The sequence below is a fragment of the Microcaecilia unicolor genome, chromosome 10 (genome assembly GCF_901765095.1).
Source record: "Microcaecilia unicolor chromosome 10, aMicUni1.1, whole genome shotgun sequence".
NCBI classification, from domain to species: Eukaryota; Metazoa; Chordata; class Amphibia; order Gymnophiona; family Siphonopidae; genus Microcaecilia; species Microcaecilia unicolor.
The window spans coordinates 188,606,739-188,634,341 of record NC_044040.1 but is presented as its reverse complement, the minus strand read 5'-3'; the positions used below and the strand labels follow the sequence as shown (position 1 = coordinate 188,634,341).

The window sequence follows — 27,603 nt, the reverse complement described above, 5'->3', positions numbered from 1 at the left end:
AAGAAAGAAAGAGGAACAGCAGCCCTTTTACTTAACTGACAAGCGATTTGGCATCGCACCAGCGCGGCACTGACAATAACTGAAGTTCCCGACGCCCACCAGATGGGAAACAGGGCATTTCAGTTCCTTAGAACCTGTATTTGGGGTAGTGACAAGCTAGGGTGCTGAGTGAAAAATAAGTCGCAGTGGATGCCCACTGGATGCGAATCAGGGCGTTTTGGTTCCGTAGAACCTGCATCTGGGGTAGTGACAAGCTAGGGCGCTGAGTGCTGAAATACAAAAAGACAAACCAGAAAACACACTGTGAACCATGTGAGTATCCCAAAAAAGATGTTTCCATAGGAAGCCAACATCAAAACTCAATTGCATTCCACCATTGGTTCTCAAAAATCACTGCAATCTATTGAAAAAAGAAATTTTTTACCTACAAAAATAAGCCGCGGTGCTTCAACCGTCAAAAAGACGCCAAGACTGAAAGCGTGAAAGCTCACACATCCTGGTCTTTAAAGGTGACGTTGTGACGTCGCAGCAACTAAATTGAATATGTAGATTAGCCATGTGGAGGCGAATCAAACAAACACAAACACCGACCAACTACCTCTGGAGAGGAGAAAATGCTTAAAAACCTAATTCTTTGGAAAAGAAATATTTAGAAAATAAAAAATGAGTAATGTAAAATGAAAAATAAAAAATAAAAATAATCCAAATGAAAAGAGAAAGTGAAAAAAATTAAAAAATGATAAAAAATACCAATAAAAAGTCTAATTCCTATCACCCTTTAGTAGACATACCCCTTTGTGAACATCTGTCCTGACTGATTCACTTTCATCTAGACTCTAAATAATCTGCCTAATTAAAAAAAAATGTAACTGATTCAAGCCAATATGCCTGACAATTATAAAAACATATCAAACTAATAGAAAACAAAAATATATATATAGGTCTCAATTCTGAAAAATTCCTGAGAAGCACTAAGTGGTCAATTATCCACTGTTTAGACTGTGGCTATTTTTGTTTCACAGTGAAAAACGAATATTCAGGCCAGTTTGAGGGGAAACTCCTTTGTGAACACATCCAAAGTTTGCACAATCAGGGTCTGCGTTTGAGGCATCACAGAACTCTTCAGCTTGAAACCAGCATTCAGGGCCCTGTTTACTAAGCCGTGCTAGAGGTGTGCTAGAGTTTTTAATTTGCGCTAACCATGTAGATGCACATAATATTCATATAGGCATCTACACGGCTGGCAAATGCTAATTTTTAGCATGTACTACAAATGCTAGCGGCACCTTAGTAAACAGGGCTCTCAGTATTTATACCATTAATGTTCTCTGCTGGTGAACTGCTCAGAAATGTAATCTTATATAATAAAAACTCACCTCAACGTTCTGAAGACACTGATGTCACTGCAGCCACTCAGACACCGGTTCATAAGTTCATGGTGGGAAAGCCACAACACTCACCATGTCTCCATGCCCTGCCCTCGCGTCAGACGTGATGACGTCGAGGGCGGAACAATTACAAAACAACGAATCGCTGCAGACTGCCTAATAAACAAAAGCGGCCGAGGACGTGCCCAACTGAAGCCATCTCTCTCAGCCCATGTCTCCTAGCCCCGCCCTCACGTCAAACGTTATGACGTCGAGGGCAGAGACATGGCCAGAGATAGATGGCTTCAACCGACGAACCCCACAGTGACCACCGACTAAAAACTTGCCAGCTACCCTCCAACCACCCCTCCACAAATGGCCCCGCCACAATCGCGGTCGTTGTTCGACAAAGTGGTGAGTTACAGGGGAGTGGGAGAGGGGAGGGAGGACGGCCTCGAACTCGGAGGGGACGAAAGGAGGGCGTGGGACTCGGAGGACAGAGAGGGAGACAGCAACGGAGGGAGGGGGGAACCCTTGCTAGCGCCCGTTTCATTTCAGGTAGAAACGGGCCTTTTTTACTAGTGTTTTAATATTTGCGTTACAGATTAGCAAATGAAATCTGAATGACTGAGAATAATTTATATCATCAGTAAGGACAAGTATGCAAGCACTAGAATTAGTCTGTCTGCCACATTATCATCAGGTGAAAAGATAGTACACACAAGTGGAACTAAACGGTATTAACTAACATGTCATTGTGGTTTCCAAAATGGAATGGAGAAGGCTTTTCAAACATTGATGTCAGTGCTTCCACTACCATGTGGAAGAACCAGAGTTGCATTGCTGAACCTGGTCTTCCATTCCTTGGGTCAGTTGAGACTGGGAATGGTATGGGGGGAGTCATAGTCATCATGCAATGGGGACACCTAGTGGCCATCCATGCGGGGATCTAGATGAAACCTTGCTATATGGCTCCTATCCAAGGACTGTCCCTGGGCTAATGTAAGTGAGAGGACAGAAAAAAATATAGGTAGAATCCACAGGTAGTTGTGAACGAAGATTCACAGAGCCAAATCAATGCCCTGGTTCTGACTGAGCTGGAAGTGTAATGAAGCGGGAGGAAACTAGTGGTCATAAAAGAATTCCAGTAATATTTGTGCCTCAATTGAAAAGTTGTTCTAAGCATCCTTCCTCAGGACACCCATCCACCCTCATATGCCCCTTTTTCAAGGTACTTCTTGGGCTTTCCCCCAGATTCTATATAGCACGCCTAGAGATCCGCGCTGAAATCCAAGCGGATTCTAAGACAATGCGCGTAACTTAACAAGCTAATTAGCACTGATAACAAAACTTAACGAGCAATAATGAGCACTAATCAGAATTTATGCACACAACGCGCTATGCGTATTCCGTAACAAAGTGCGCCGAACTTCTAACACACGCAGGCAAAAAGGGGTGTGGTTATGGGCATGGAAATGGACGTTTCGTGAGCGTTCCAAAATGTATGAGTGTAGTTACAGAATATGGCCCCGTGCGTGTAAATCTTCGTGCCGGGATTTACGCCACGTTTCGTTGATGTAAACGGATGCACATAATTTTAGGTGCTGAGATATCAACTAAGCTTAGTCAGCACCGATTTCAGTGCCAATATTTTTAGCACCATATATAGAATTTTCCCCTTTACGTCACTGAAGTTTGGAACATCACATATTTATGTTGTAAACCCTAATATCCTTTAGCTTATGCAGCAGACAGAACCATTTTGGCAACTCTCACCTGAACTGCTCCTACTTTCCTCTCTTTGGGGTCCTTTTACAAAGGCACGCTGAAAAATGGCGCATGTTTTGTGTGCGTGCAGAATCATTTTTCAACACACTTGTAAAATACACCTTTTTAAAATTTTTGCCGAAAATGGACGTGCGGCAAAATGAAAATTGCTGCGCGTCCGTTTTGGGTTTGAGACCCTATCGCCAGCCATTGACCTAGCGGTAAGGTCTCACGCGGTAACTGGACGGTAATGACCTATGCGGCCAAATGCCACTTGGTGCTGCATGTCCAATATGTTCATTTCAGACTTGCGTATCGGACGTACACCAAAAATGAAATTACCACAATAGCCATGCGGTAGCTCCATTTTGACGCGCGTTGGGTGCGTGTAGACGCTTACGCGGCTTAGTAAAAGGGCCCCTTAGTCTCCAGAGCTGAACAAAAGTGTCACACACAGCCAAGCCTTGTTGTAGTGAATATCTTTTCAAAATATACAAACAGAAAACCTAAATTACTGCTGTAAGCTAAAAAATGTGTTTTCTTTTCATCTTTCCCCTTGTCCATCATTTGGAAACTACACTGATTTGATAGTTTATAGCTTATGATATTAATTGTTGAAAACAGATTTTAGCAGTCAGTTTTCACACACCACTGGGTTCTACTTAGCAAAAGAAATAAATAACTAAAAAAAAAAAAAAAAAATGGAAAAATAACTAATTTACTAGAAATGCATAGAAATCACAAATTTTATGTACCATGCCTTCATAATTAATGTGTTTGATCATTTAGAACAATATTACTGCTAAACAACATGAAATATTTCATTTGTGGCCACTTACCCAGCGGTGATGAAACCGAGTATTATACCTGTGCATATCCATCTCTGAAACCAAATATCTTAAGACGCCAAATGTAACAAACTGATCGAAGTCAACTGGACTTGTTCCCTTAGAACATGTTTCGAATAGATGGTGTAAAAATCTGTCACAAACTAAACACCTCCATGACTGAAAACCAACAGGAACTTTGGAGAAATTCATATTCAGTTTAATATCATTGTATACAACCTTTGGCCACTTTTTGCTCTGATCAAAGTACATTGCCACACACGATAGACTGTGAATGAATTCAGAGCCATTACTCACCAAGCTACAGCTAGAAACCACAACAAAAACCCAACAAAGCACTTTGTGATCCTTCTTATCTAGGAATTATTACACATGGGAAGTGACGTGCATTCACTATCAATGCATGATTTTGTGCACTGTTTGCTAAGTACATCATATTGTTTACTGTAAAGTTTGATACTGTGGCTTAATTGTTTTATGTTTTTTTTTATATTTTATGTATGTTTTACTTTGTACACTGCCTAGAACTGTGGATACTGTGGGTAATACATATTTTAAATAAATAAATAAATAAGAGCTAGCATTAATTTAAAAATCCCCTTTCTCACATACATAAGTATTGCCACACTGGGACAAATCAAAGGTCCATCAAGCCCAGCATCCTGTTTCCAACAGTGGCCAATCCAGGTCACAAATACCTGGCAAGATCCTAGTTCAGTGCAATGATCCTTGTTCGGTTCATTTAGGACATGCATATCTGATCTCTAAAAGAGGGTTACAGTTCTGATGGGTTTTTCTAAATTTAGGGATCCTTTTACCAAACTGTGGTAAAATGTGGCCCATGTTGGTGTCAGCACGCGGGATTGCCATGCACCGAGGCCGCCTTTTACTGCCATGGGTACATAAGTACATATAAGTACATAAGTATTGCCATACTGGGACAGACCAAAGGTCCATTAAGCCCAGCATCCTGTTTCCAGCAGTGGCCAATCCAGGTCACAAATACCTGGCAAGATCCCCAAAAAGTACAAAACATTTTATACTGCTTATCCCAGAAATAGTGGATTTTCCCCAAGTCCAATTTAATAATGGTCTATGGACTTTTCCTTTAGGAAGCTGTCCAAACCTTTTTAAAACTCTGCTAAGCTAACCGCCTTTACCACATTCTCTGGCAACGAATTCCACAGTTTAATTACACGTTGAGTGAAGAAACATTTTCTCCCATTTGTTTTAAGTTTACTACTTTGTAGCTTCATCGCATGCGCCCTAGTCCCAGCATTTTTGGAAAGCGTGAACAGACGCTTTACGACTACCCGTTCAACTCCACTCATTATTTTATAGACCTCTACCATATCTCCCCTCAGCCGCCTTTTCTCCAAGCTGAAGAGCCCTAGCCGCTTTAGCCTTTCCTTATAGGGAAGTCGTCCCATCCCCTTTATCATTTTCACTGCCCTTCTCTGTACCTTTTCTAATTCCACTATATCTTTTTTGAGATACGGCGACCAGAATTGAACACAATATTCGAGGTGCGGTCGCACCATGGAGCGATACAACGGCATTATAACTTCCTCATTTTTGTTTTCCATTCCTTTCCTAATAATATCTAACATTCTATTTCCTTTCTTAGCCGCAGCAGCACACTGAGCAGAAGGTTTCAATGTATCATCAACGACGACACCTAGATCCCTTTTTTGGTCTGTAACTCCTAACGTGGAACCTTGCATGACGTAGCTATAATTCAGGTTCCTCTTTCCCACATGCATCACTTTGAACTTGCTCACACTAAATGTCATCTACCATTTAGACACCCAGTCTCCCAGTCTGGTAAGGTCCTCTTGTAATTTTTCACAATCCTCCCGCGATTTAACAACTTTAAATAACTTTGTGTCGTAAGCAAATTTAATTACCTCACTAGTTACTCCCATCTCTAGGTCATTTATAAATATGTTAAAAAGCAGCGGTCCCAGCACAGACCCCTGGGGAACCCCACTAACTACCCTTCTTCATTGAGAATACTGACCATTTAACCCTACTCTGTTTTCTATCTTTTAACCAGTTTTTAATCCACAATAGAACACTACCTCCTATCCCATGACTCCCCAATTTCCTCTGGAGTCTTTCTTGAGCTGCTTTGTCAACCGTAGCTGGGAGATTGCTGAGAAGAAGTTTATTACAGCCTCGAAGGTAGGACAGACCTTTCTATACAAGGGGCAAGTGACTGCTAGAACCCCTTTTTGTGTCCATCAGGCCTGTTAGAGACTAGGCTACATTGAAGGATTACTCATGTTAAACTGACTTGCTTAGCTCAGAGAGAAGACAGGCTAATGATCTTTACTGAACCCAACTGCACGAATAAAAGCATCATAAAGACTCTTCCTTCTGGCTTAAACTGTCTGCAGCCTTTATATGTGAGGTACCTGTGCCCGCTGCCACACCCATGCTACCACAATGTACATGAAAGAAAACACTGGAGGACCACAGATGGCCAACCAAAGAACATATGAGAATGGAGAAGGTTCCTCACTGTTCCTAATGAACAACTTGCAAACGGAATGTGGACAAAGCCATAAGGCTGGATGAGATTCATCCCAGGATACAAAGTGGTTTGACTGTATTTATGCAGCGGATGGATTTCATAGCTCCCCTTTAACAAAAACATTTTGGAGACTATATACTATGGAGGAGATGGCAGAAGGCAGGATTTCCAGGGACATGGCAAGGTTGCTGACTTCTGAGAACTAACTGTCTATCTGCCCCTCTCCCAGGAGCCCTGCCCACTGTCTTCTGCCTTCCCCAGGATCCTCAAATCACTATGAGGTCCACACAAAGTCACTCTGACCTCCAGCTCAGTATACTCTAGGGGGAGAGTGCCTGGACTGTCCAATGCAGCCCTTCTTGTCAAACCTTTTGGGGATCACTGCATGACAGGACTGATCTGACCTGTTTCCTCAGTTAGGGGGGAAATTATTGGATTATTTTACTACATGTCATCAGGGGCGTATCTGCATGGGGCCACAGGGGCCTGGGCCCCCGCAGATTTCGCCCTGGACCCCCCTACCATCGACTCTCTCCCCCTCCCTCCCGCCCGCCACCAACCCGTCGCTGATCTTTGCTGGCGGGGGACCCCAAGCCCCCGCCAGCCGAAGTCCTCTCTTCCGTGCAGGATGCAAGTTGCAACGCTTCGCTTCCTGTTCTTCTGAGTCTGACGTACTGCACGTACAGGACGTCAGACTCAGAATTTGGAATTCAGTTTGACGTCCCGTGCATTGTACGTGCAGGACGTCAGACTGAGAAGAACAGGAAGCATTGCAACTTGCAGCCTGCTTGGAAGAGAGGACCTCGGCTGGCGGGGGGTTGGGGTCCCCCGCCAGCAAAGGTAAGTGACAGCAGCGGGGGAGGGTTGGCGGCGGCGGGAGGGGGTGGAGAGTGTCATTGGTGGCGAGGGGGGGGGTCTGGCAGTGGCGGGGGGTCCGGAAATGGCGGGGGGGGGGGGATCGGTGGCGCCGGGGGGGGGGGGGCTAAAATGTGCCCCCTCCCTCTGGCTCTGGCCCCCCCCACCGCCAGAGTCCAGATACGCCCCTGCATGTCATGCTGTTTTAGCACAGGATCCTATTTTCTGCAATGAGACTCTGTGCTAAAATAGTACAACTTGAGGTAAAATAACCTAACTTAACAGTAGCCCACATTGATAAGTTCCCTCATTCTATGTCTATCAGAAACATGTCAGATATATCAGGCCCACGGACAGAAGTGTACTGTATACCAGGGGCGTAGCCAGACCTCGCTGGGAGGGGGGGCCAGAGCCCGAGGTAGGGGGGCACTGTTTAGCCACCCTCCCGCTGTCGCCCCCCCCCAGCTGCCACAGCCGCCAGATTGGACCCCCCTCCCGCCACCCTCCCCGCCGTCGCCCCCCCAGCCGCCGCCACATTGGACCCCCCTCCCGCCACCAACCCTCCCCCACTGCCGCCCACCCCGCCGCCACATCAGATACCTCGTTTGCTGCAGCCAAAGAGAGTCTTCTTTAGTTCAGCGCCGGAGCAGCGCTTTCGTTCAAGGAAGTTCCTGCTGTGATCAGCTGTTTCTGACGCCTTACCTGCAGGATGTAAGGCGTCAGAAACAGCTGATCACAGCAGGAACTTCCTTGAACGAAGGTGCTACTCCGGCGCTGAATTTAAGACTCTCTTCAGCTAAGCAAATGAGGTATCTGATGCGGTGGCGGGGCGGGCGGCAACGGTGGAGGGTTGGTGGCGGGAGGGGGGTTCAAGGGGATCGTCGCCAGGGGGGCCAGGGCCAAATCTATGTGGGCCCAGGCCCCCTCAGGCCCCACGTAGCTACGCCACTGCTGTATACTTATCACCTACTCATCTAAAAAATAACAAAGGACCTCTTCAATAAGGTCCACTTATATATCAACAGTACTGGCAGCCACCACTGTTAAAATACTCAGAACATAAGAAGTTCCAAGCAGGGTTAGATCATCGAACCAGCATCTTGTCTCGAACAACGGGATCCCTTGGAAGTACTTAGAAAATCACCTCCTTTTTGCTCATTCCCAGATCTCCCTATGTCTGTTATCCAATTAGAATTATGTGTCTGTCCTACCCAAACCTTTTCTAAACCCAGCAATGCTATTAACTTTGACCATATCCTTGGCAACAATTTCACAGCTTCATTGTGTGTTGACTGAAAACAAAACTCTCAAATTTGTCTTAAATCTTCAACACGTTAGTTTTATGGACTATCCCCTAATCCTAGTACTATTTGAAAGGGTAAATAATAATTCCTTACTGTACCCTTGGGAGAATTCTACACAAAAAGCTTAAAACTTTTGCATACTTGAGTAAGCGCATTGCAGTTTAAACTATTCCTGAAAGACTGTAATTATACCTATAATTATATTGACGATTAATATATGCCAAAGTTGAAAAGAGTACACAGAATTTGTTTTTGGTGCAGAATTACCCCAGCAGTAATATAACAACTAACAAATGCAGTCTTAAAAGTAACTTTATATAATCTTTGGGTTTTTTTTGTTTGTTTTTTGGTTTTGCTTTTTTTTTTTTTTACTATTTTTTCCCCTTACAACACCTTACTGTATTGAAAAACACCATTATTTCCCAAAGTTACGAGCAGATAGCATGAATTATTAATTTTCTTTTTTGTGATCACCAAGCTGTTTCCCCAATGCTGATCATACAGCTTATAATTTGTAAAATCTGCCAGTGTAAAAATGTTAAGTTGAGGCTCCCTTCATACTCCCAGCACACCTGGATCCTGTGACATTTTAAAATGTTTTGGTATTATCAGCTGCAGTGAAACCATGCGTGTAATTAAAACTGAGGGAGGGAAAATAGGTATAGTAATTTTCTGAAAATGGAGCCCTTCAAAGAAACAGGTGTGTGGGAAGGAGAAGCTGGATCTTTACTTATGTCTCACTTTCCCCTTCCCCACATAGGACTAGATTCTATAAATGGTGCTACTGCGGTAGTCTATAAACCGTGCGTAAAGTTCGGTGCAGTTTATAGAATAATGCATAAGCAGAGAGGTCGTGCATAAATGTAGACAATGACATTTGCACTACCTAGAACTTGGTGCTAATGACTGCACCTAAATTTTTATGCGGAGCATCCTTTGAGGCGTATTTTCAAAGCACTTAGACTTACAAAGCTCCACAGTAACTTTGTAAGTCCAAGCAGGGCCGCAGAGAGGGGGGGACAGAGGGGACAAAATACTCCAGGCCTCCGAGGGGGGCCCGGGGCTGCCGCCGCATTGAACTTAAGCACCTCACCTTTGAAAGCGCAGCAAGCAGCGGCAGACCACGCCTTCCTTCCATGTCCCGCCCTCTCCTGACGTAACTTCCACGAGGGCAGGACACGGAAGGAAGGAGTGGTCTGCCGCTGCTTGCTGCGCTTTCGAAGGTGAGGCGCTTAAGGTCAGTGCAGAGGGCCTGGGGGTGGAGAGAGGGCCAGGTGGAGGGGGGGCCCGGGGGCGGCCTTGTCCCAGGCCTGGCCCAGTCTCTCAGCGGCCCTGAGTCCAAGTGCTTTGAAAATTAGCCCCACAGTCTATAATTATGTGTGTAGCTCAATACCACGCCCCAGATCCACCCCAAAACACCCATGACCTTTCCATTTCCATGCCTCCTTTTTCGGGCCGGGTGCAAGTCCCAATTAAATCGAATTAGTGCCAATAACTGCTTGTTAAAAAGCCAATTATTGGCACTAATTGGTTCATTAGTCTATTAAATTACGCGTACAAATCGGGAGTGCGCTTAAATTTATGCGTGCAATTTTTGGTGACTTTTATAGAATCAGATGATAGGAGGTAATTCTATAAAACAGCCACTAACATTTACATGCTGATTACTGTATATATGTAAATGTTTAGAATAATGGCATATATGTGCGTATGTATGCACATGCAGGTGTAAATGCCCCCTAGTGTATATTTGACAGATAGGTATACACATAGGAAAAGCAGAGCCTTACAGAAGGCGTATTTCTGGCATTTAGAAATGAACACTTACACTTGGCTCTACGGCTGGCATAAATACTCACAATTAATTGTATACATGCATATTTACCCAGTTATACTAGTAAAGGAAAATGGTAGCTATTTTCTTTTATAGGACAGGTGCCTACATATAGGCAATACTTACAGAATTCTCCCCAAGATGTGGAAGAGTGAAAGGGGAAAAGGGCAGTAGTACAGGTTGTACCCCCCAAAAACCGGCCATGATGGAGTAATAAAATGTAAGTAAGAAATATGCATTAAATGTTTTTATTCATGTGTTAAAAAAATCATCACTGATGCTATAAGCAAACAGTATGCAAATATAAGGGCAATTAATGTGAATAGAAATGGGAGTGGCATAGTGAATGGGGTTGGAATTTTGGGACATGGGTGTGGGTTTTGTTTAAAGGACAGGTTAGTAGGTAGGTGAGTGGAGGATCCCTTTATCCTAAGACTTATCATTATCTCCCGAATTCTATAAAAAGTACTAAAAACTGTGCGTGCAAATTTGGGCACATGCTCAATTTGCGCATACAATTTAATTGAATGAGCTAATTAGGTCCAATAATTGGCTTTAACAAGCAATCAACACTAATTAGAATTAATTAAAATGTATGTGCTTAAATTTTATGCACAAGTCTGCGCATGAAAGAGATTTGCATATAATGGAGACAGTGAATGCAAATCAAGTTCATGGCAATGGACAAAAAATAGTGAGGATATCAGGAAGTGTTTAATGTGAATAGCTTAAAAACGACCCGACACAGCCGTGTTTCGACAGCAAAGCCTGCATCAGGGGTCAAATAAATCTCTTGTGTTGTGGCTGGTGGCTTAACCAAGAGAGATATATAGCTATGGCTTCCTTGAATTGAGGGCTCAAAGATTTAGCTACCACACTGGCACAGCATCATAGGCTAACACTGCTCTAGTAATATGAGTTAACTAACTTTGACCCAAGAGTTAATCTCCAGTGATCTACCAAAAAAAAAAAAAAAACTCCAAAAAACTTAAAACAACAACAACAACAAAACTATGAGAACTTCAACTTTAACCCCTCCCTCCCCATTAGGAAGCAACATCTAATCCTTTTTACTATGTTATGTTCACATTTACTTTAAATTGGATTTGCACAAAAGGCCCACTAATTTCAGGACACATTTTTGTGTATTAAATAAATATAATTAAATTATGAGTGAAATTTAAAAACACATTTGTGTGCTAGAACAAAAGTTAAAAAGTGCACTAACCCCTAATCCTATAATGTGTCATTTAAAACTGCATGCCAATTTAGCGTGAAATTAAACACGATGAATACAGTAATGTGCTGCATGGCACCTAAATCGTCAGTTACTTGCGTAAGTGCACTTAGGTGCTATTCTAAGGTAGTGCGTACCTGCAAGAGGGTGTGACTGTGGTCGGGGCATGGGAGGATCCTACATGCATGAAACTTATAGAATGGAATAAGTTGCCAAAGTGCCAACATTTAGGTACACACACGTGCCTGCCACAGACCAACAGGCTTATGCTGGTATTCAATAACAGAATCCGGGCGTGCCATTCTAGAATTCGTGCTTAGTGCACTATATTTTGACCCATAACTTTTAGTGCCCTTTTATAGAACTGCTCGCTAAGTGTACTGGCATCTTAATGAAGAAGACCTTTCACCACCTCAGGCCCATTACATTTGATCTCATATGGGGTCCTTTTACTGAGCCATGGTAAAAAGTGGCCTGCAGTAGTGTGGGCGCGTGTTTTTGGCGTGCGCCAGGCCATTTTTTTTTTTTTACTGCGTCTGGGAAAAGGACATTGTTTTTAACGGGCTGGGAAATGGGCTTCCGCTAAAATTTAAATTAGGCCTATTTACGGCCTGAGCACTTACTGCCACCCATTGATCTAGCAGTAAGGGCTCACATGCTACATGCGTGGTAACTGTTCAGTGTGCACCAACTGCCAATTACCGCTTGAAACGCTGCGTGGGATAGAAAATTTTTAAAAAATTAATTCTACTGCCGGAATGAGCGCACGCAAGATCCAAAATTACTGTCAGGGGGACGAACTAGATTGGTGGTAGTCCCGTTCTGGCGCACGCTGTACATGCGTAGCTCCCCCCTGCGGCTTAGTAAAAGGGCCCCTAAATGTTTTTACATGAAGTTGCTCTGGACCAAAGCACTATCCAAACATTTTATGTGTATAAAAGGAAATAGAATATTTACTTTTTAACTAAAAATGTTCTATACAAAATGTACATGAAAAATACATTTCATGAACCTCTTACACTTATTTCTTCTCATTCCAAACCAAATAACATAGTAGATGACGACAGAGAAAGACCTGTACGGTCCATCCAGTCTGCCCAACAAGATAAACTCATATGTGCTACTTTTTGTGTATACCTGACCTCAGTGCCGTAGCGAGGGTGCCTGACACCCGGGGCGGGTCGCCGCTGCGCACCTCCCCCCCCACGGGTGCAGGGCATGGCGCCCCCCCCCCCCCCCGAAATGCACCCTACCTTTCAGCGGGGGCAGGAAGGAGCGCCGCTGCCCCCAGTGCACGTCACTGGGAACTGCGTCGGCTCTGCTGCTTCCCTGCTTTCTCTGCCCCGGAACAGGAAGTAATCTGTTCCGGGGCAGAAAGAGCAGGGAACCAGCGAGCCAACCCCCCCCCCCCCCCCCAGCGCATGCACCCGGGGCAGACCGCCCCACCGCCCCCCCCCCCCCCTCTTCCTACGCCACTGCCTGACCTTGATTTGTAGCTGCCATTTTCAGGGCACAGACCGTAGAAGTCTGCCCAGCACTAGCCCCACCTCCCAACCACTAGCCCCGCCTCCCCCACCGGCTCTGTCACCCAATCTCCGCTAAGCTTCTGAGGATCCATTCCTTCTGAACAGGATTCCTTTATGTTTATCCCACGCATTTTTGAATTCCGTTACCGTTTTCATCTCCACCACCTCCCGCGGGAGGGCATTCCAAGCATCCACCACTGTCTCCGTGAAAAAATGCTTCCTGACATTTTTCTTGAGTCTATCCCCCTTCAATCTCATTTCATGTCCTCTAGTTCTACTGCCTTCCCATCTCCGGAAAAGGTTCGTTTGCGGATTAATACCTTTCAAATAAGAGTTGGTGTTCCTATTTAAACCATGAGCTCCCTGTAGTAATTTCATAAATTCACTTGCACACGCTTCCATGGGCTGGCAGTATGAACTTCTTGGCTGCCTATAAGAATTTTGCTTTTTGCAATGCCTGGCCACTGAGCAGTTCCTTGCAGCACATTAACACAAACAGAAATGGCACTTTAGGTTCACAGGGCTCTGCCCCTCCTTTGCTCACCCCCCTCCCCCAGGATGCACGAAATTAAACGTAGAGGAATGGTAAATAGAATCAGCTATTCAACACTAGAGGAAGGAAAAGCTGCACCAGACAGAACCTCTTAGGATTCCCAGACTTCAGCCTGCCTCCTCCTTCCCAAAATGCTTCATCTTACACACAGTGGCTGACCACATTATTTGTCATCAAAATTTTATTCAGTCTGAGTGCATCTGTTTTTTTTTTTTACCACTTCCTCCGGCAGGTCAGTTCACAGGCTTATCATCACCAAAATATGTATGTTACCATATTTGGTACACGGGCTAAAGGAGTCATTATTTATAGGGAAGGGAAAAAATTAATCTTCATCACGAATGCACAGTGAAATCCCACATTAAAAAAAAACCAAAAAGCTACTGAAAGCTACTTACTGAGGTGTAGTTTGTTTTTAACTGGCTCTGGTTCCGCAGCTCCTGTTCCTGGAACTGCAATCCGGCCAGATGTTTTTCCAGAGCTTCCCAGTCCATGATGGGAAGTTGGGAATCCTCCTTCAGACCAGTCCCCGAGCTCTCCAGGGGGTTCAAGGCACTCAGCCTCCCCCAGCCATGCTGCGATTTGGGCAGACTCTTCCTGCCTTTGCCGCCCCTTTTCCTGCCCACTACGTTGCCATTGTGCTTGAGCTCCTGGTGCAGGTTGATGTTGGGGGGCGGCGGCACGGTGCCTTTCACGTCCTCGAATTCCTCGGCCAAACTCCTGCCGTGCACGGCTTTGGCACAGCAGTGGTGCACCGAGCCGAAGTCCTCGTATTCGTCCTCCTCCTCCTCGCCCCAGCCGTTCGCCACCTTCTTGTACACCTGAAAGTCCTCCTCCTCATAGTCCTCCAGGGCGGCCAGCTCCAGACTGGGCGAGGATTTGCACTCGGAGCAGGGAGTCACTTTGTTGGAGCTGGATTCGGAGCTGGAGCGGCTGCAGGCATCGCTGCCTAAATCCATCCCATCCTCTCGGTAATCCTGCACGAGAGAAAAAGAAGAGCAGGGGTTACTAGCAGCTGGCACCCACTTCGTTTTTAGGCGGAATACACATTTTTTTTAAATAAATACTATGTAAGCGACATTGAGCCTGCAAATAGGTGGGAAAATGTGGGACACAAATGCAATAAATAAATAATAAATAGCTTCCTTTCTCCCCCCCCCCCCACTTAGTTTTTAGGAGGAATACACATTTTTTAAATAAATAAATAATAAAATAGCTTCCTTTCCCCCCCCCACTTAGTTTTTAGGAGGAATACACATTTTTTTAAATAAATAATAAATAGCTTCCTTTCTTCCCCCCCCCCCCCCGGCAGATGTGGCCACCACCAGCAACAGCTGGTTGACCCGACTGCCCTCCCGGCCAGAGCAACAACCTGCATCGATTTAGCCCAGCAGCAGCAGCTTCTTCGCCTCCCTTTGCTGCCGCCGCCCTCCCCATCCTGTGGCACAGTAACTCGCCCCCAACTTTGCCATCGCCCCACCTGCTCTGGCAGCGGCAATGCTGGGCGGGAACCGCCGCTGGCTCACACCGAAGCTGCTCGCTACATGTTATGCCTCATCTTTTCCCCGGTACCTAAGGCTGGAACCATGCGTGAGGAGGGGGAGGGGGGGGAGAGGAGACTCCCTCGAGCCGTGCCAGGCTTTCCCGCGCCTCAAGGGGGCACCTGGTGGTACTGCTCCGGGGGGGGGGGGGGGAGAAAACTCTGAGGTAAAGTGACTGGGGAGAAGGAGGGGGGGCTCCGGGACGTCATTGCCCCTGCGGGAGCCCAGGGCGAAAGTGCAGCGTCTGTCATTGCATTAGGAGGGGCGTGGGGGGGGGGGGGGAGGGGCGAGACACCACGTAGCTGTGGAACGCGGCGGCCCTGGGAGCGCTTCGGGGCCAACTGTAGGTGTCGGCTGGCTGTTCTGTAACGTGAAACCCCAGGAAAGAAATCAGGCTCTTTCACTGGCGCACGGGGTTTCCCATCCGCTTTTTCAACTAAAAAAGAGCATAGCCTCCCCTCCCCCCACCCCAAATGTTTCAGCAGCAGATATTGTGTTGGTTTTTCCATATTCTGAGCTGCTACCACGTTTCCTGTCCTGAGCCTTCCCTATTGTTTTCGCTTTCCTGAGCCCGTGCAAAGGGTTAAGGCTTCAGCAGACGTACAGCCCTTCCGGGTACGGAATTCTCTGGCTACTTTAACACTCTCTTTTATCCGGAGAGCGACTGAAGAGAATAGCACAATTAAAGGCGCAGTGCTCCGATTGGGAGAAAATCATTTCCATGCGTGACAAATTCCTTTTGTGTCTGTTACTACTATGTTACCACTATAGTTTGCAACTGGAATATACTAAGATTATAAACCATAATCTGAGAAAACCAGGTGAAGAAAACAAGCAACGAAAATATGATGTTTTGTACTCTTTATCTCTGAAAGTTCAAAGAGTACAAAACATCATATTTGCACAGCCAAGATTTTTTTTTTTAGCATTTTTAAAAAATGTATTTGGATGTGTTCTGTGCATGTTTCCAAGTTTATTACATTTGATACATTTGCCTAATACAAGTTCATCAGCGGTTTACAACATACATAGTAACATAGTAGATGACGGCAGAAAAAGACCTGCACGGTCCATCCAGTCTGCCCAACAAGATAACTCATATTTGCTACTTTTTGTGTATACCCTACTTTAATTTGTACCAGTCGTCTTCAGGCCACAGACCGTATAAGTCTGCCCAGCACTATCCCCGCCTCCCAACCACCGGCTCAGACCGTATAACTCTGCTCAGCACTATTCCCACCTCCCAACCACAAGCCCCGCCTCCCACCACCGGCTCTGGCATAGACTGCATAAGTCTGCCCAGCACTATCCCCGCCTCCCAACCACCAGTCCCACCTCCCACCACCAGCTCTGGCATAGACTGCATAAATCTGCCCAGCACTATCCCCGCCTCCCAACCACCAGTCCCACCTCCCACCACCGGCTCTAGCACAGACCGTATAAGTCTGCCCAGCACTATCCCCGCCTCCCAACCAGCAGCCCCGCCTCCCACCACCAGCTCTGCCACCCAATCTCGGCTAAGCTCCTGAGGATCCATTCCTTCTGAACAGGATTCCTTTATGTTTATCCCACACATGTTTGAATTCCGTTACTGTTTTCATTTCCACCACCTCCTGCGGGAGGGCATTCCAAGCATCCACTACTACACTCTCAATAAATCAATAAAACACAACACATAATTTAAATAAGCAAATCATCTAACAAATTACATCATATTCTGCTGTATCCCACTGTGCTCCAGGCCTAGCATCCCGGTCAGTAGCCAGCAATCAAGCTCCGGCCTGATTCAAAAGCCTTCTTGAAAATGTTTTTAAACCAACCTATGAATTACTGTTGCAGTCCCTGGACTATAGAGTGAGGACCATGGAGACTAATGAAAGTACCCCCCACCCCCCCAAAAAAAAAAAAAAATCAGGCAAGTCATTCAAAGTACAGGAGCTTGTACTGAAAAGAATAATCCAATGAATAGAATCCAAATGAAAAACTTGATAAGAGGGAAGCACTAGACTTAACAGGTCGAGCAGAAGCATAAGGAGCAAGATGTAATAAAACAGATGGTTCCTTCCTGTAAAAACACTTTTGGTGTCAGTAACAATTTTTAAAAATGATTTACGGTAAACAACTGGCAGCCAATGCGTATGTCAAACATTATGTAAAAACAACCAAGCCAGATTTAGGGCAATCCCCTGGCGCCACTTAAGCCACATTGGGTTTTCAGTTCTTGTTTCAACGGTATTCCAGGAATTTCTTCATATAAAACCTACAAAACAGGAGTTCAAAAGCAGAAACTGATTGATAAGTTAAAGTGGAGTGGAGGAGTGGCCTAGTGGTTAGGGTGGTGGACTCTGGTCCTGAGGAACTGAGTTCAATTCCCACTTCAGGCACAGGCAGCTCCTTGTGACTCTGGGCAAGTCACTTAACCCTCCATTGCCCCAGGTACAAATAAGTACTTGTATATAATATGTAAGCCGCATTGAGCCTGCCATGAGTGGGAAAATGTGGGGTACTTGGTCTAGATGGGGGCTCTTCCAGGGGGTGGGGGATGGGAGGCTTGCTGGCACACCATGCAGAAATGAGCTACAGTGCAGCCACAACATGGCCAGCAAGAGGGTCCTCTCATTGGCAGCAACACTGGAGGACCCCTCAGCCTCTTTTCAGTCACCATGACTGAGGTCACCATGACTGTGGGAGGAGTCTTTAGCCCTGAGATGGTCCTGTTCTCACCCAGGTCCCTGAAATCACAAGCTAAGCCTAGATTTATAGCACATAAACCTTTCACTGCAAAATAAAATGTAAATTAAAAAGTTTTCCAGCTTAGCATATCTTTGATTTTGTTATGTTCTTGATCTTTACTCCAGCTCTTATTTCATGATTTTTATCTTCTTCTCTTCCTTGTATGCTTCTATTGCAGGATTTATAGTCACTTTGATGAAATTCTGTACATGGTGATGGAAAAAATGAGCAGTAAGCGTTATTCTATAAATGGTGCTCCCAGTTCGGCGCCATTTAATGAATAGTGTTTGGCACTGGGATCCATTGCCTGGTGGATTTACACCAACTGAATCCTGGTGTAAATCCTTGCACCTAAATTAGGCATGGACATACCAAGGGCAGGGCGGTGGGGGCGGTCCACCCCGGGTGCAGGCAGCAAGGGGGTATGCGGAGCAGGCAAGCGGCTGTTGGCTCTGCCAGTCCCCTGCCCCCTCTAACATTACTTCCTGTTCTGAGGCAGGGGGCCGGCAGAGCTGACAGCTGCGCACCTGTTCCGCACACCCTCTTGCTGGGAGGAAAGGTCTGGTGATGTGCTTTGGGAGGGGGGTGATGCACCAGGGGAGTGATGCACTGGGGTTATAGCGGTGCCCCGCCCCAGGTGGCGAACAGGCTAGGAACGCCACTGGGCATGGATCTACCTAATTCTGTAACAATGCTCACAAATTTCAGGAACACCCCAATCCGCCCATGCCCCTCCCTTGACCATGCCCCCCTTTTGGATCCACATGTAAATATTTACGAGCACATCTTTATAGAATGTGAACTAAAATATGCACTTTATAAATTGTAATTATTGCCAATTGATTGTTAGTGCCCAATTATCGGCACTAATTGGCTTGTTATGCAATTAAATTGCATGCACAAATTGGGCGCACACCCAAATTTTCATACGCATTTTTAGCACCATATATAGAATTAGGGGGGGGGGGTATGTCCTATTTCAAACATTATTTTCTTTTTTTTCCCTATTTTGTGAGTCTTCTTCTAGATCTGACTCGGCTTCACAAGAACATGAGAATTGCCATAGTGGGTCAGACCAAAAGTCTGTCAAGCCTAATATCCTGGCCAAATCACAAGAGAATTGAAAGAATGGCCTAGTGGTCTTGACATTCAGAGGTGGTCAGTCCAAATCCCACTGCCGCTCTTTGTGATCTTGGGCAAGTCATGTAACCCTCCATTGCCTCAGGTGCAAACTTAGGGCTCCTTTTACTAAGTGGCAGTAAGCCCAATGCGGGCTTACCGCTCACTATACAGGAGGGCTACTGCAGCAGCTTGGCGGTACTTCCCACCCCTAGCGGTCCATCATTCCTGGTGCTGCAAAAATTTATTTTTGTAGCACCGAAGTATACCTGGCAATAATTGGGCAGTGGTGCACGCTGCCCGTTACTGCTGAGTTAATGCAGGAGCCCTTACCGCCATCTCATTTCAATTACCTTTCTCTAAACCTCTTCTAATTTTGCTATATCTTTTTTGAGATGTGCGTCACCACCATGGTAGTATCCATTCTAATGCCCCACAATATTCTTTAAATGCAAATTCCAATCCCCCCCCCCCCCCCCCCCACAAAAAAAATCTTTTCCAAAGAAAAATCTGAAGAATAGTCACTTATCTCATCAGAAAAGGAAACATACTATGGACGCATTACCGCGCAACTTAAAAACGATTGACAAACTAATGAACTTCCGCAAATTGCTGAAGACCCATCTCTTTAACAAGGCATACCACAAAGATCAACCAATGTGAACATACACAACTCCTCCACATATACTCAGAACTGCCCTACTATATCTGCTTGTTACACTACTATCATGTTTTATCATTATTATGTTGCCCAAGATCCTTCTGTAACATTAAATGTCTATTCTGTAATGTATTTCCACTATTCATGATGTATTGTAAGCCACATTGAGCCTGCAAAGAGGTGGGAAAATGTGGGATACAAATGCAATAAGTAAATAAATAAAAATCCATAAAAGTCCATAATTCCTCTAATGAGGTGAGGTTTCCTTCCCCTCTCAACACCATTCCACTCTTCTGTGTATAATGTTGCACTTACAGAACATGAAAAGTCTATCAGATGAAAATCAAATTGATTCTGAAGCTCTTGAAAAGTGAAGAATTTACCAAATGAAAATGATTTAGCACGTGAAATAACTTTTTAAACACATACTAATGTGTTAATTTGTTAGTTAGTGCCCATTACATCAATTTAGTACATATTAAAAAGTCTTAAGGTGTACTAATGAATCAAATACACACTAATAATTAATTGCATATCCCTAATGTCCAGACTCCAGATATCATATTGGATGATAATTGAGAAACTGCCCATCCTCAATTTATTGCCACCTACCATGAATTTTCTCAGACCTGGCCTTGCTGTCAAAATGCAAAGCCTCTTTGTTTCCATTGTGTGTGTTATCTGGCTTGACTGGAGTAGGGACTCTCCAGTGCAAGATTTCCAGCTATGGATGTGCAGTCTCATAAGTACATCAGTATTGCCATACTGGGAAAGACCAAAGGTCCATCGAGCCCAGCATCCTGTTTCCAACAGTGGCCAATCCAGGTCACAAATACCCAGCAAGATCCCAAAAATGTACAAAACATTTTATACTGCTTATCCCAGAAATAGTGGATTTTCACCAAGTCCATTTAATAATGGTTTATGGACTTTTCCTTTAGGAAGCCGTCCAAACCTTTTTTAAACTCCGCTAAGCTACATGCCTTTACCACATTCTCTGGCAACGAATTCCAGAGTTTAATTGCACGTTGAGTGAAGAAACATTTTCTGCGATTCATTTTAAATTTACTACATTGTAGCTTCATCGCATGCCCCCTAGTCCTAGTATTTTTGGAAAGCGTGAACAGACGCTTCACATCTACCCATTCAACTCCACTCATTATTTTATAGGCCTCTATCATATCTCCCGTCAGCCGCCTTTTCTCCAAGCTGAGGAGCCCTAGCCGCTTTAGCCTTTCCTCATAGGGAAGTCGTCCCATCCCCTTTATCATTTTCATCGCCCTTCTTTGCACCTTTTCTAATTCCAATATATCTTTTTTGAGATGCGGCGACCAGAATTGAACACAATATTCGAGGTGCGGTCGCACCATAGCGATACAAAGGCATTATAACATCCTCATTTTTGTTTTCCATTCCTTACCTAATAATACCTAACATTCTATTTGCTTTCTTAGCCACAGCAGCACACTGAGCAGGAGGTTTCAACATATCATCAACGACGACACCTAGATCCCTTTCTTGGTCCGTGACTCCTAACGTGGAACCTTGCATGACGTAGCTATAATTCGGGTTCCTCTTTCCCACATGCATCACTTTGCACTTACTCACATTAAACGTCATCTAACATTTAGACGCCCAGTCTCGTAAGGTCCTCTTGTAATTTTTCACAATCCTCCCGCGATTTAACGACTTTGAATAACTTTGTGTCATCAGCAAATTTAATTACCTCACTAGTTACTCCCATCTCTAGGTCATTTATAAATATGTTAAAAAGCAGCGGTCCCAGCACAGAGCCCTGGGGAACCCCACTAACTACCCTTCTCCATTGAGAATACTGACCATTTAACCCTACCCTCTGTTTTCTATCTTTTAACCAGCTAGAAAACAGAGAGTAGGGTTTAAATTAAACTGAAAACAATCACCCAAATTCTATAAATAGTGCCTTAAGTTGTTCGTGCTAATGTGACCGCCTGGTCAAATTGCATGTACAACTTAATTGATTAACAAGCCAATCAGCTTAACAATTAGTAGCACTAATTGGCTTTAATTAGAATTCACACACACAACTTTCTAGGCGTATTCTATAATGTGGTGCATGTAAATTTTAATGCATGCAGCCAAGAAGAGGGTGTGGATATGGGCATGGATTGGGTGGGTTGTGGGCATTTCAGGAAACTCTGCGCACTGTTATGGAATACAGCTGATCTGCGCTTAACTTTGGCGCAGGTATTTAGGCTTGGTTTTAGGTGGCCTAAATGGGTGAACCTAAATTTTAGGCACAAGAGCAGTGCGTGAGCATATTCTGTAAACTTCGCCTAACTTTAGTAGTTATAGACTCATGTTAACATAGTAACATAGTAGATGACGGCAGAAAAAGACCTGCACGGTCCATCCGGTCTGCCCAACAAGATAAACTCATATGTGCTACTTTTTGTGTATACCCTACCTTGATTTGTACCTGTCCTCTTCAGGGCACAGACCTGTGGTTTTTTGGCGCCAATTTTTAAGGTGCCATTTATAGAATTTGGCCCAATGCCTGCATTTCTTTGCTTTTGTATCATTTCTAATCTGACATGCTAAGTAAGGGAGGGTTAAGATGATGTAGCCCTCCCTAAAAAAACATATCAGCAAAAAAACATCTTCCTGATTTGCGCACACAATTTAATTAACAAGCCAATTAGTATTTAATGGATATTTAACAAGCAATTATTGACACTAATTAGATTTAATTGGGACTAATGCATGTAAAGTTAGGAGCGGGATCCATGCCTAAAATTTACTCATGTTCAAAAAAAGGGGGGGGCAGAAATGGGAGGGTTGTCGGTGGTTCGGGGTGGAACAGGGGTGTGGCTTCAAGTTACACATGTAATTACAGAATAACGGTGCTCCGTGTGTAAATCTAGGTGCTGGCATTTGCACCATGTTTTCATTAGAGCAAATGGATACACCTAAATTTATTAATTATTCTCCACTTAAGAATGTATTCTGTAAACTGCGCTGAACGTTAGCGTAGCTTATAGAATACCACTTCAGTGGGGTTTATTTGGTACCTGCTTTTTAGGCGCCATTTATAGAATTTACCCTCATGCTTTTAAATATTACACTTCATTGTTGTGTGTGTATGTTTGTGTATCACATATCACGCATCACAACAAATCATGAAGGCAATTTCCCAAAGTCATTTACTCAGTGAAATGGGCTATTTGAAAATTGTCCACACTTCATGCAGGTACACTCTGCTGGTTATTTCACTTTGTTTTGCTGCAGCTGCTTTTTGGTAAACAACCCCCCCCCCCATGAAGTGGCTGCCCTAGGCAACTGCCTAATCATGCCAGCCCTAACACCCATACTGCAGACCTTCAGCACCCGGCACTCATGCCCTCTGAAATAGGCTATCAGTGAACCTAGCACTATACAGAAGTTAAGCTTCTAAATTTCCTTTCTCTTTGTAATTCACCACCTGTAAGGAAGTTCTAGGGTTGTGGAGAAATAACTGTATATTATTTTAGCATCTAGCTGCATGTAGCGATCAATCTTTCAGACTAAAAGAGTCAGCTGATTTGAAGTACTTCTTGAACACATTTATCTAATATTTTCCCAGTCCATTTTGTAAGAATCGCCATACCCTGGAAGGAATCCAGTTCTACATGGCTGAACGCATTCTGCTTTAACTTCTGTTTCACAGCGTCCTTAAGGGACTTGCAGAAATCATGAAATCATCTCAGGGGAGGAGGTGTGGAGGACAGAAGGATGGGGATATTGCTAGGCTACTGGTTCTTGTCAGAGGCAACCTGCAACTTGTCAGAAACATGAACAGAGGGGTATAGAAGGAGGGAAAGCCAGCTAACAGTGCTACAGGAAGACATCTTTCAGGCATCTGGAAAAGTGGCAGAGGAGATGCATACTGCTGATTTTACATAGCCCCTTTATCACGAGAAGGTCACTCCAAACCAGGTCCCAGCTGACAGTACTGAGTGGCCTTCTCTGGCAGGTTGAGTGCTACAAAGATGACCTTCCTGCGGATGCGTCATCTGAGTCAAGAAACCAAATAAGAACTTCAGGTTACAGCACACAGACAGCAACCAGGCTGCCTGGAGCCCAAAAATAACTTTCTGAAAGTGTTTATATTTTGGAAAAGAAACCTATCATGTGTTCTTCTGGAAATGTCTTTCTAACTACTTCCTCCTCCATCCCATATGGTTGCTGTATCCTATTTTAATTTTGAAAATAACACTAAAACCTACGTTACCAAATCCAAGATCCAAAGAGCAGGAATAAATTGTCACAGAACTGATAATGTAATAATGTTAATGTTTTCATTTTATTTATTTATAACCTGCCTTTCTCTTTAATGTATGGAAACTGGAGTAGAGCAGAACAGCAGATTATGATGTCATGTGATCTCTTGTAGTATGATAGCCTGGTTTAAAAATGCAAGTATTTATTTATAGCAACATTTATATCCCACATTTTCCAAAAGTGCTTGGTTCAATGTGGCGTACAATGGAAGATATCTCAGGTAGCAAACTACATTGTATTATGTAGCGGTAATAAAGTTACATTTAAGATGAACATTTTAATATAAGCAGTGATAATAAAGTTACATTTGAGATGAATGTTAGAAAGGGAATTACCTTTAGGACGAGAAGTAGGTGATTCTTGTGATCGCTTCAATGCAAGAGAATGCGTTAAGTATAGGGGCCCTTTTACTAAGCTGTGCTAAAAGGTGGCCTGTGCTATGACTAGCGCATGGGTTTCGCCATGCATTGAGGCCACGTTTAGTCCGGCTGTAAAACGGCCGCATTTCCATTTTCCTATTAATGACCAGGTGCTAATTCCCCAATTAGTGCGTGGCCATTAGCACGTGAGCCCTTACTGCCACCTATTTAGTAGGCGGAAAGGGCTCACAAGCTAACCATGCGCTAATCAGTTGGTGTGCGGCAATTTAGCTGCGCTAACCTATTAGTGCTAGGCAGCAGCCTACCCACCTTATATGGCACCCAGGGTGCAGCACATCTCCCCCAGCAATGCACACCCCCTCCTCCCCGGCAGCTCACACCCCCCCCTTCAAGCAAGGGGGGTGCGCGAAGCAGGTGCACGCTGTCGGCTCTACCGGTCCTCCGCCCCTTCAGACGTCAACTTCCTGTTCTGGGGCAAGGGACTAGCAGAGCCGACAGTATGTATCTGCTCCATGCACCCTCTGGGTGCCGGCACCTGGGGTGGACCACCCCCAACGCCCTGCCCTAGGCATGCTAGAGGCGCTGGGCACACCTAATCTCTGCCCCCCTTTTTTCAGAGACCAGCAGGGCCAGTGGTAGCATGCACAGGACAATGTCCCCATGTCTGCCTGCCTTTGGTTAGCTGTTCCTGCTATTGCCAGTGCAGGACTAGACAATGCAGCAACCTGGCAACCATGTGAGTAAACAAGGGGGAGATGAAAAAGAGACAGATGGGGTAATACAGAATGGTGGTGGTGGGTGGGTGGGAGAGATGCGACATGTTGGATCATTGGGGGGGGGGGGGTTGAGAAGAGAGGTGACGCAGCTGTTAATTGCATTATTAATGCGATAAATATGCAGCCCTATTAAAAATTAAAAGGAGGGGTAAAAACAGTTCTCCAGCACTTTCCATAGACCATTCTCATAAGTTTAAATTCCTCAATTGGTCTTGTAAATAGCAAAATCAATCGAGATCAATGCTGGCCTGGGCTTTGACCGCAACTGTACTAGCTGGGAAGTAGAACCAGTGCTGTGAAAACATCTATGGTCTGTGCAGGGAGAGATAGAGTTGAAGTATGCTTATATCGTATCATATTCAAAGCATATGCCGTGATTACATGGGGTTGCGTATCTCTATGAGGTGGAGGGGAAGAATCATGAAGCTGATACTAGCTAATAAATGATGCTAGTCAATGGGGGGGAAGGGGAAGATATTTTTAGGGTTGAAAGCAACGGTATTGTGATGTTACATTCCAAGATTGCAAAGAGAAACAAAAGAAGGACCAATCTCTGCAGGTCAAGAATCATGACCCAAAGAAACAGCGGAGATGACCCAGGACCAGTGCGGAGCCAAAACAGTCTCTTTAAAAAATCTTTAATCGATAAGGGCTAGCATACATACCCTTAAAGAGGTACACAACCACAACGGGGGACTCGACATGGGCCATGTTTTGGCTAGAGTGCCTGCATCAGGAGTCCACAGTACATAATTCTAAAAATGCACACAACAAACGCACAGGGTTGTGTATGAGCTCAGAAAGTGTAGCAACAAACCTATAGGGAAGCTTTAAAAGCACTTTCCCCTAGGTAATAAAAGGCAGGTACAAACTTATTAGTCACAACCCTCAATGGAGTCAGTCCAACAGCATCTCTCCTCCACAAAGTAGTTGTGTCCCCGTAGTGGTTGTGTACCTCTTCAAGGGTATGTATGCTAACCCTTAAAATAAACATAAAAAAAGAGAATGAACCCCCCCCCCCCCCCTTTATATAAAGCTTACAAATGTTTGCTATATTCTGGTTCCTCAAATCTAGCCATGGCATGCAAACATGCTGATGCTAGAAAATAGTATTACTAACACTTAAAGGAACATGTATAATCACACTAATTCAGCTTGTCAATTTCATGCACTGCAGATTTTTCAAAATTATACTTTGAAATACAGAGTCAGACTAGACCATGCATATCTTTTGCACTCATGTGCCAGGTTGAAATTTCTCTAGTTGAATAAGGTGACCTTCAAGAACTGATGTAACAGAACTGAAAGACTCCTAACCCCCAAGGACACATTCAGTAGATGTAGCTCACTGAATCATAAGACTATGACCAAAAGGCAGGGTAAGAGCATAAATATAAGGTACAAAATTCCCTGGGAAGTTCACCGGTCTAGCTAATGACTATTCGACTATCATAAAGCAACCACCTTTCCTCACACTAGCTGTAACAAGGATATCTCTTGCTTGTAACACATGTTAAATTTGCTATGAATAAGGGATACTAATGTTTTAATGCCTTAGGTAGAATCTTTTATTTTATTTTTATTTTATTTAACACATTTATACCCCACATTTTCCCACTAGTAGTAGGCTCAATGTGGCTTACACAAGATCATAGAGAAAACTACAGTTCATTATAATACAATTAAACAATGTAATAGTAAAATAGTAAACAACTACATATCGTAAAGAACAACACAGATAATAAGAGTGAATAAAAAATGATAAGGTCTATGGATTTTGCTGTAACAGTAGAAAAGGTAACTTAGGTTGAGTCAAGAAAGTAAGCCTTCTTGAACAAGGTGGTCCTCGGTGATTTCCTGAAATTTAGATAGTTCTGAGTTGATTTTAAGAACTTAGGTACTGCATTCCAGAGCTGTGTTCCTATGAAGGAGAAACTGGATACGTAGGTGGACTTGTATTTAAGACCATTGCAGTCTGGATAATGTAAATTTAAATAAGAAAGGGAAGACTGGAACTGTTTCTGGGTGGTAGGTCAATTAGATTTAGCATGTAGCCAGGAACTTCACCATAAATAATCCCGTGCTTCTTTCTAAAAGAATGGGTGCACAAAAACCTTGCTAGTGGATCCAAAGTTGTGTTTATAAGAGGAATCCACTGGAATGTTATTATAGGAGCCATTTTACTGAAGGGTGCTGTGAAGAAACATTGGGCCCCTTTTACTAAGCAGCGGTGAGCCCAACGCGGGCTTTCTGTACTGCCAGGTTAC

At 44.3% G+C, this 27,603-nt stretch overlaps 1 protein-coding gene across 7 annotated transcripts in view; it reads right to left on the bottom strand.

Moving 5' to 3' along the window:
- Positions 1–27,603, bottom strand: part of LOC115478872 (schwannomin-interacting protein 1) — a 694,349-nt gene that overhangs the window by 114,462 nt on the left and 552,284 nt on the right. For 4 of the 7 annotated variants that reach the window (XM_030216506.1, XM_030216512.1, XM_030216507.1 and 1 more), the window contains one exon: positions 14,226–14,804. In XM_030216506.1, the coding sequence (XP_030072366.1) occupies positions 14,226–14,804 (579 nt within the window). Of the gene's footprint in view, positions 1–14,225; positions 14,805–15,199; positions 15,222–15,307; positions 15,517–27,603 lie in introns of those variants that run through there. The other 3 variants (XM_030216510.1, XM_030216511.1, XM_030216508.1) reach the window with 3 other exon arrangements.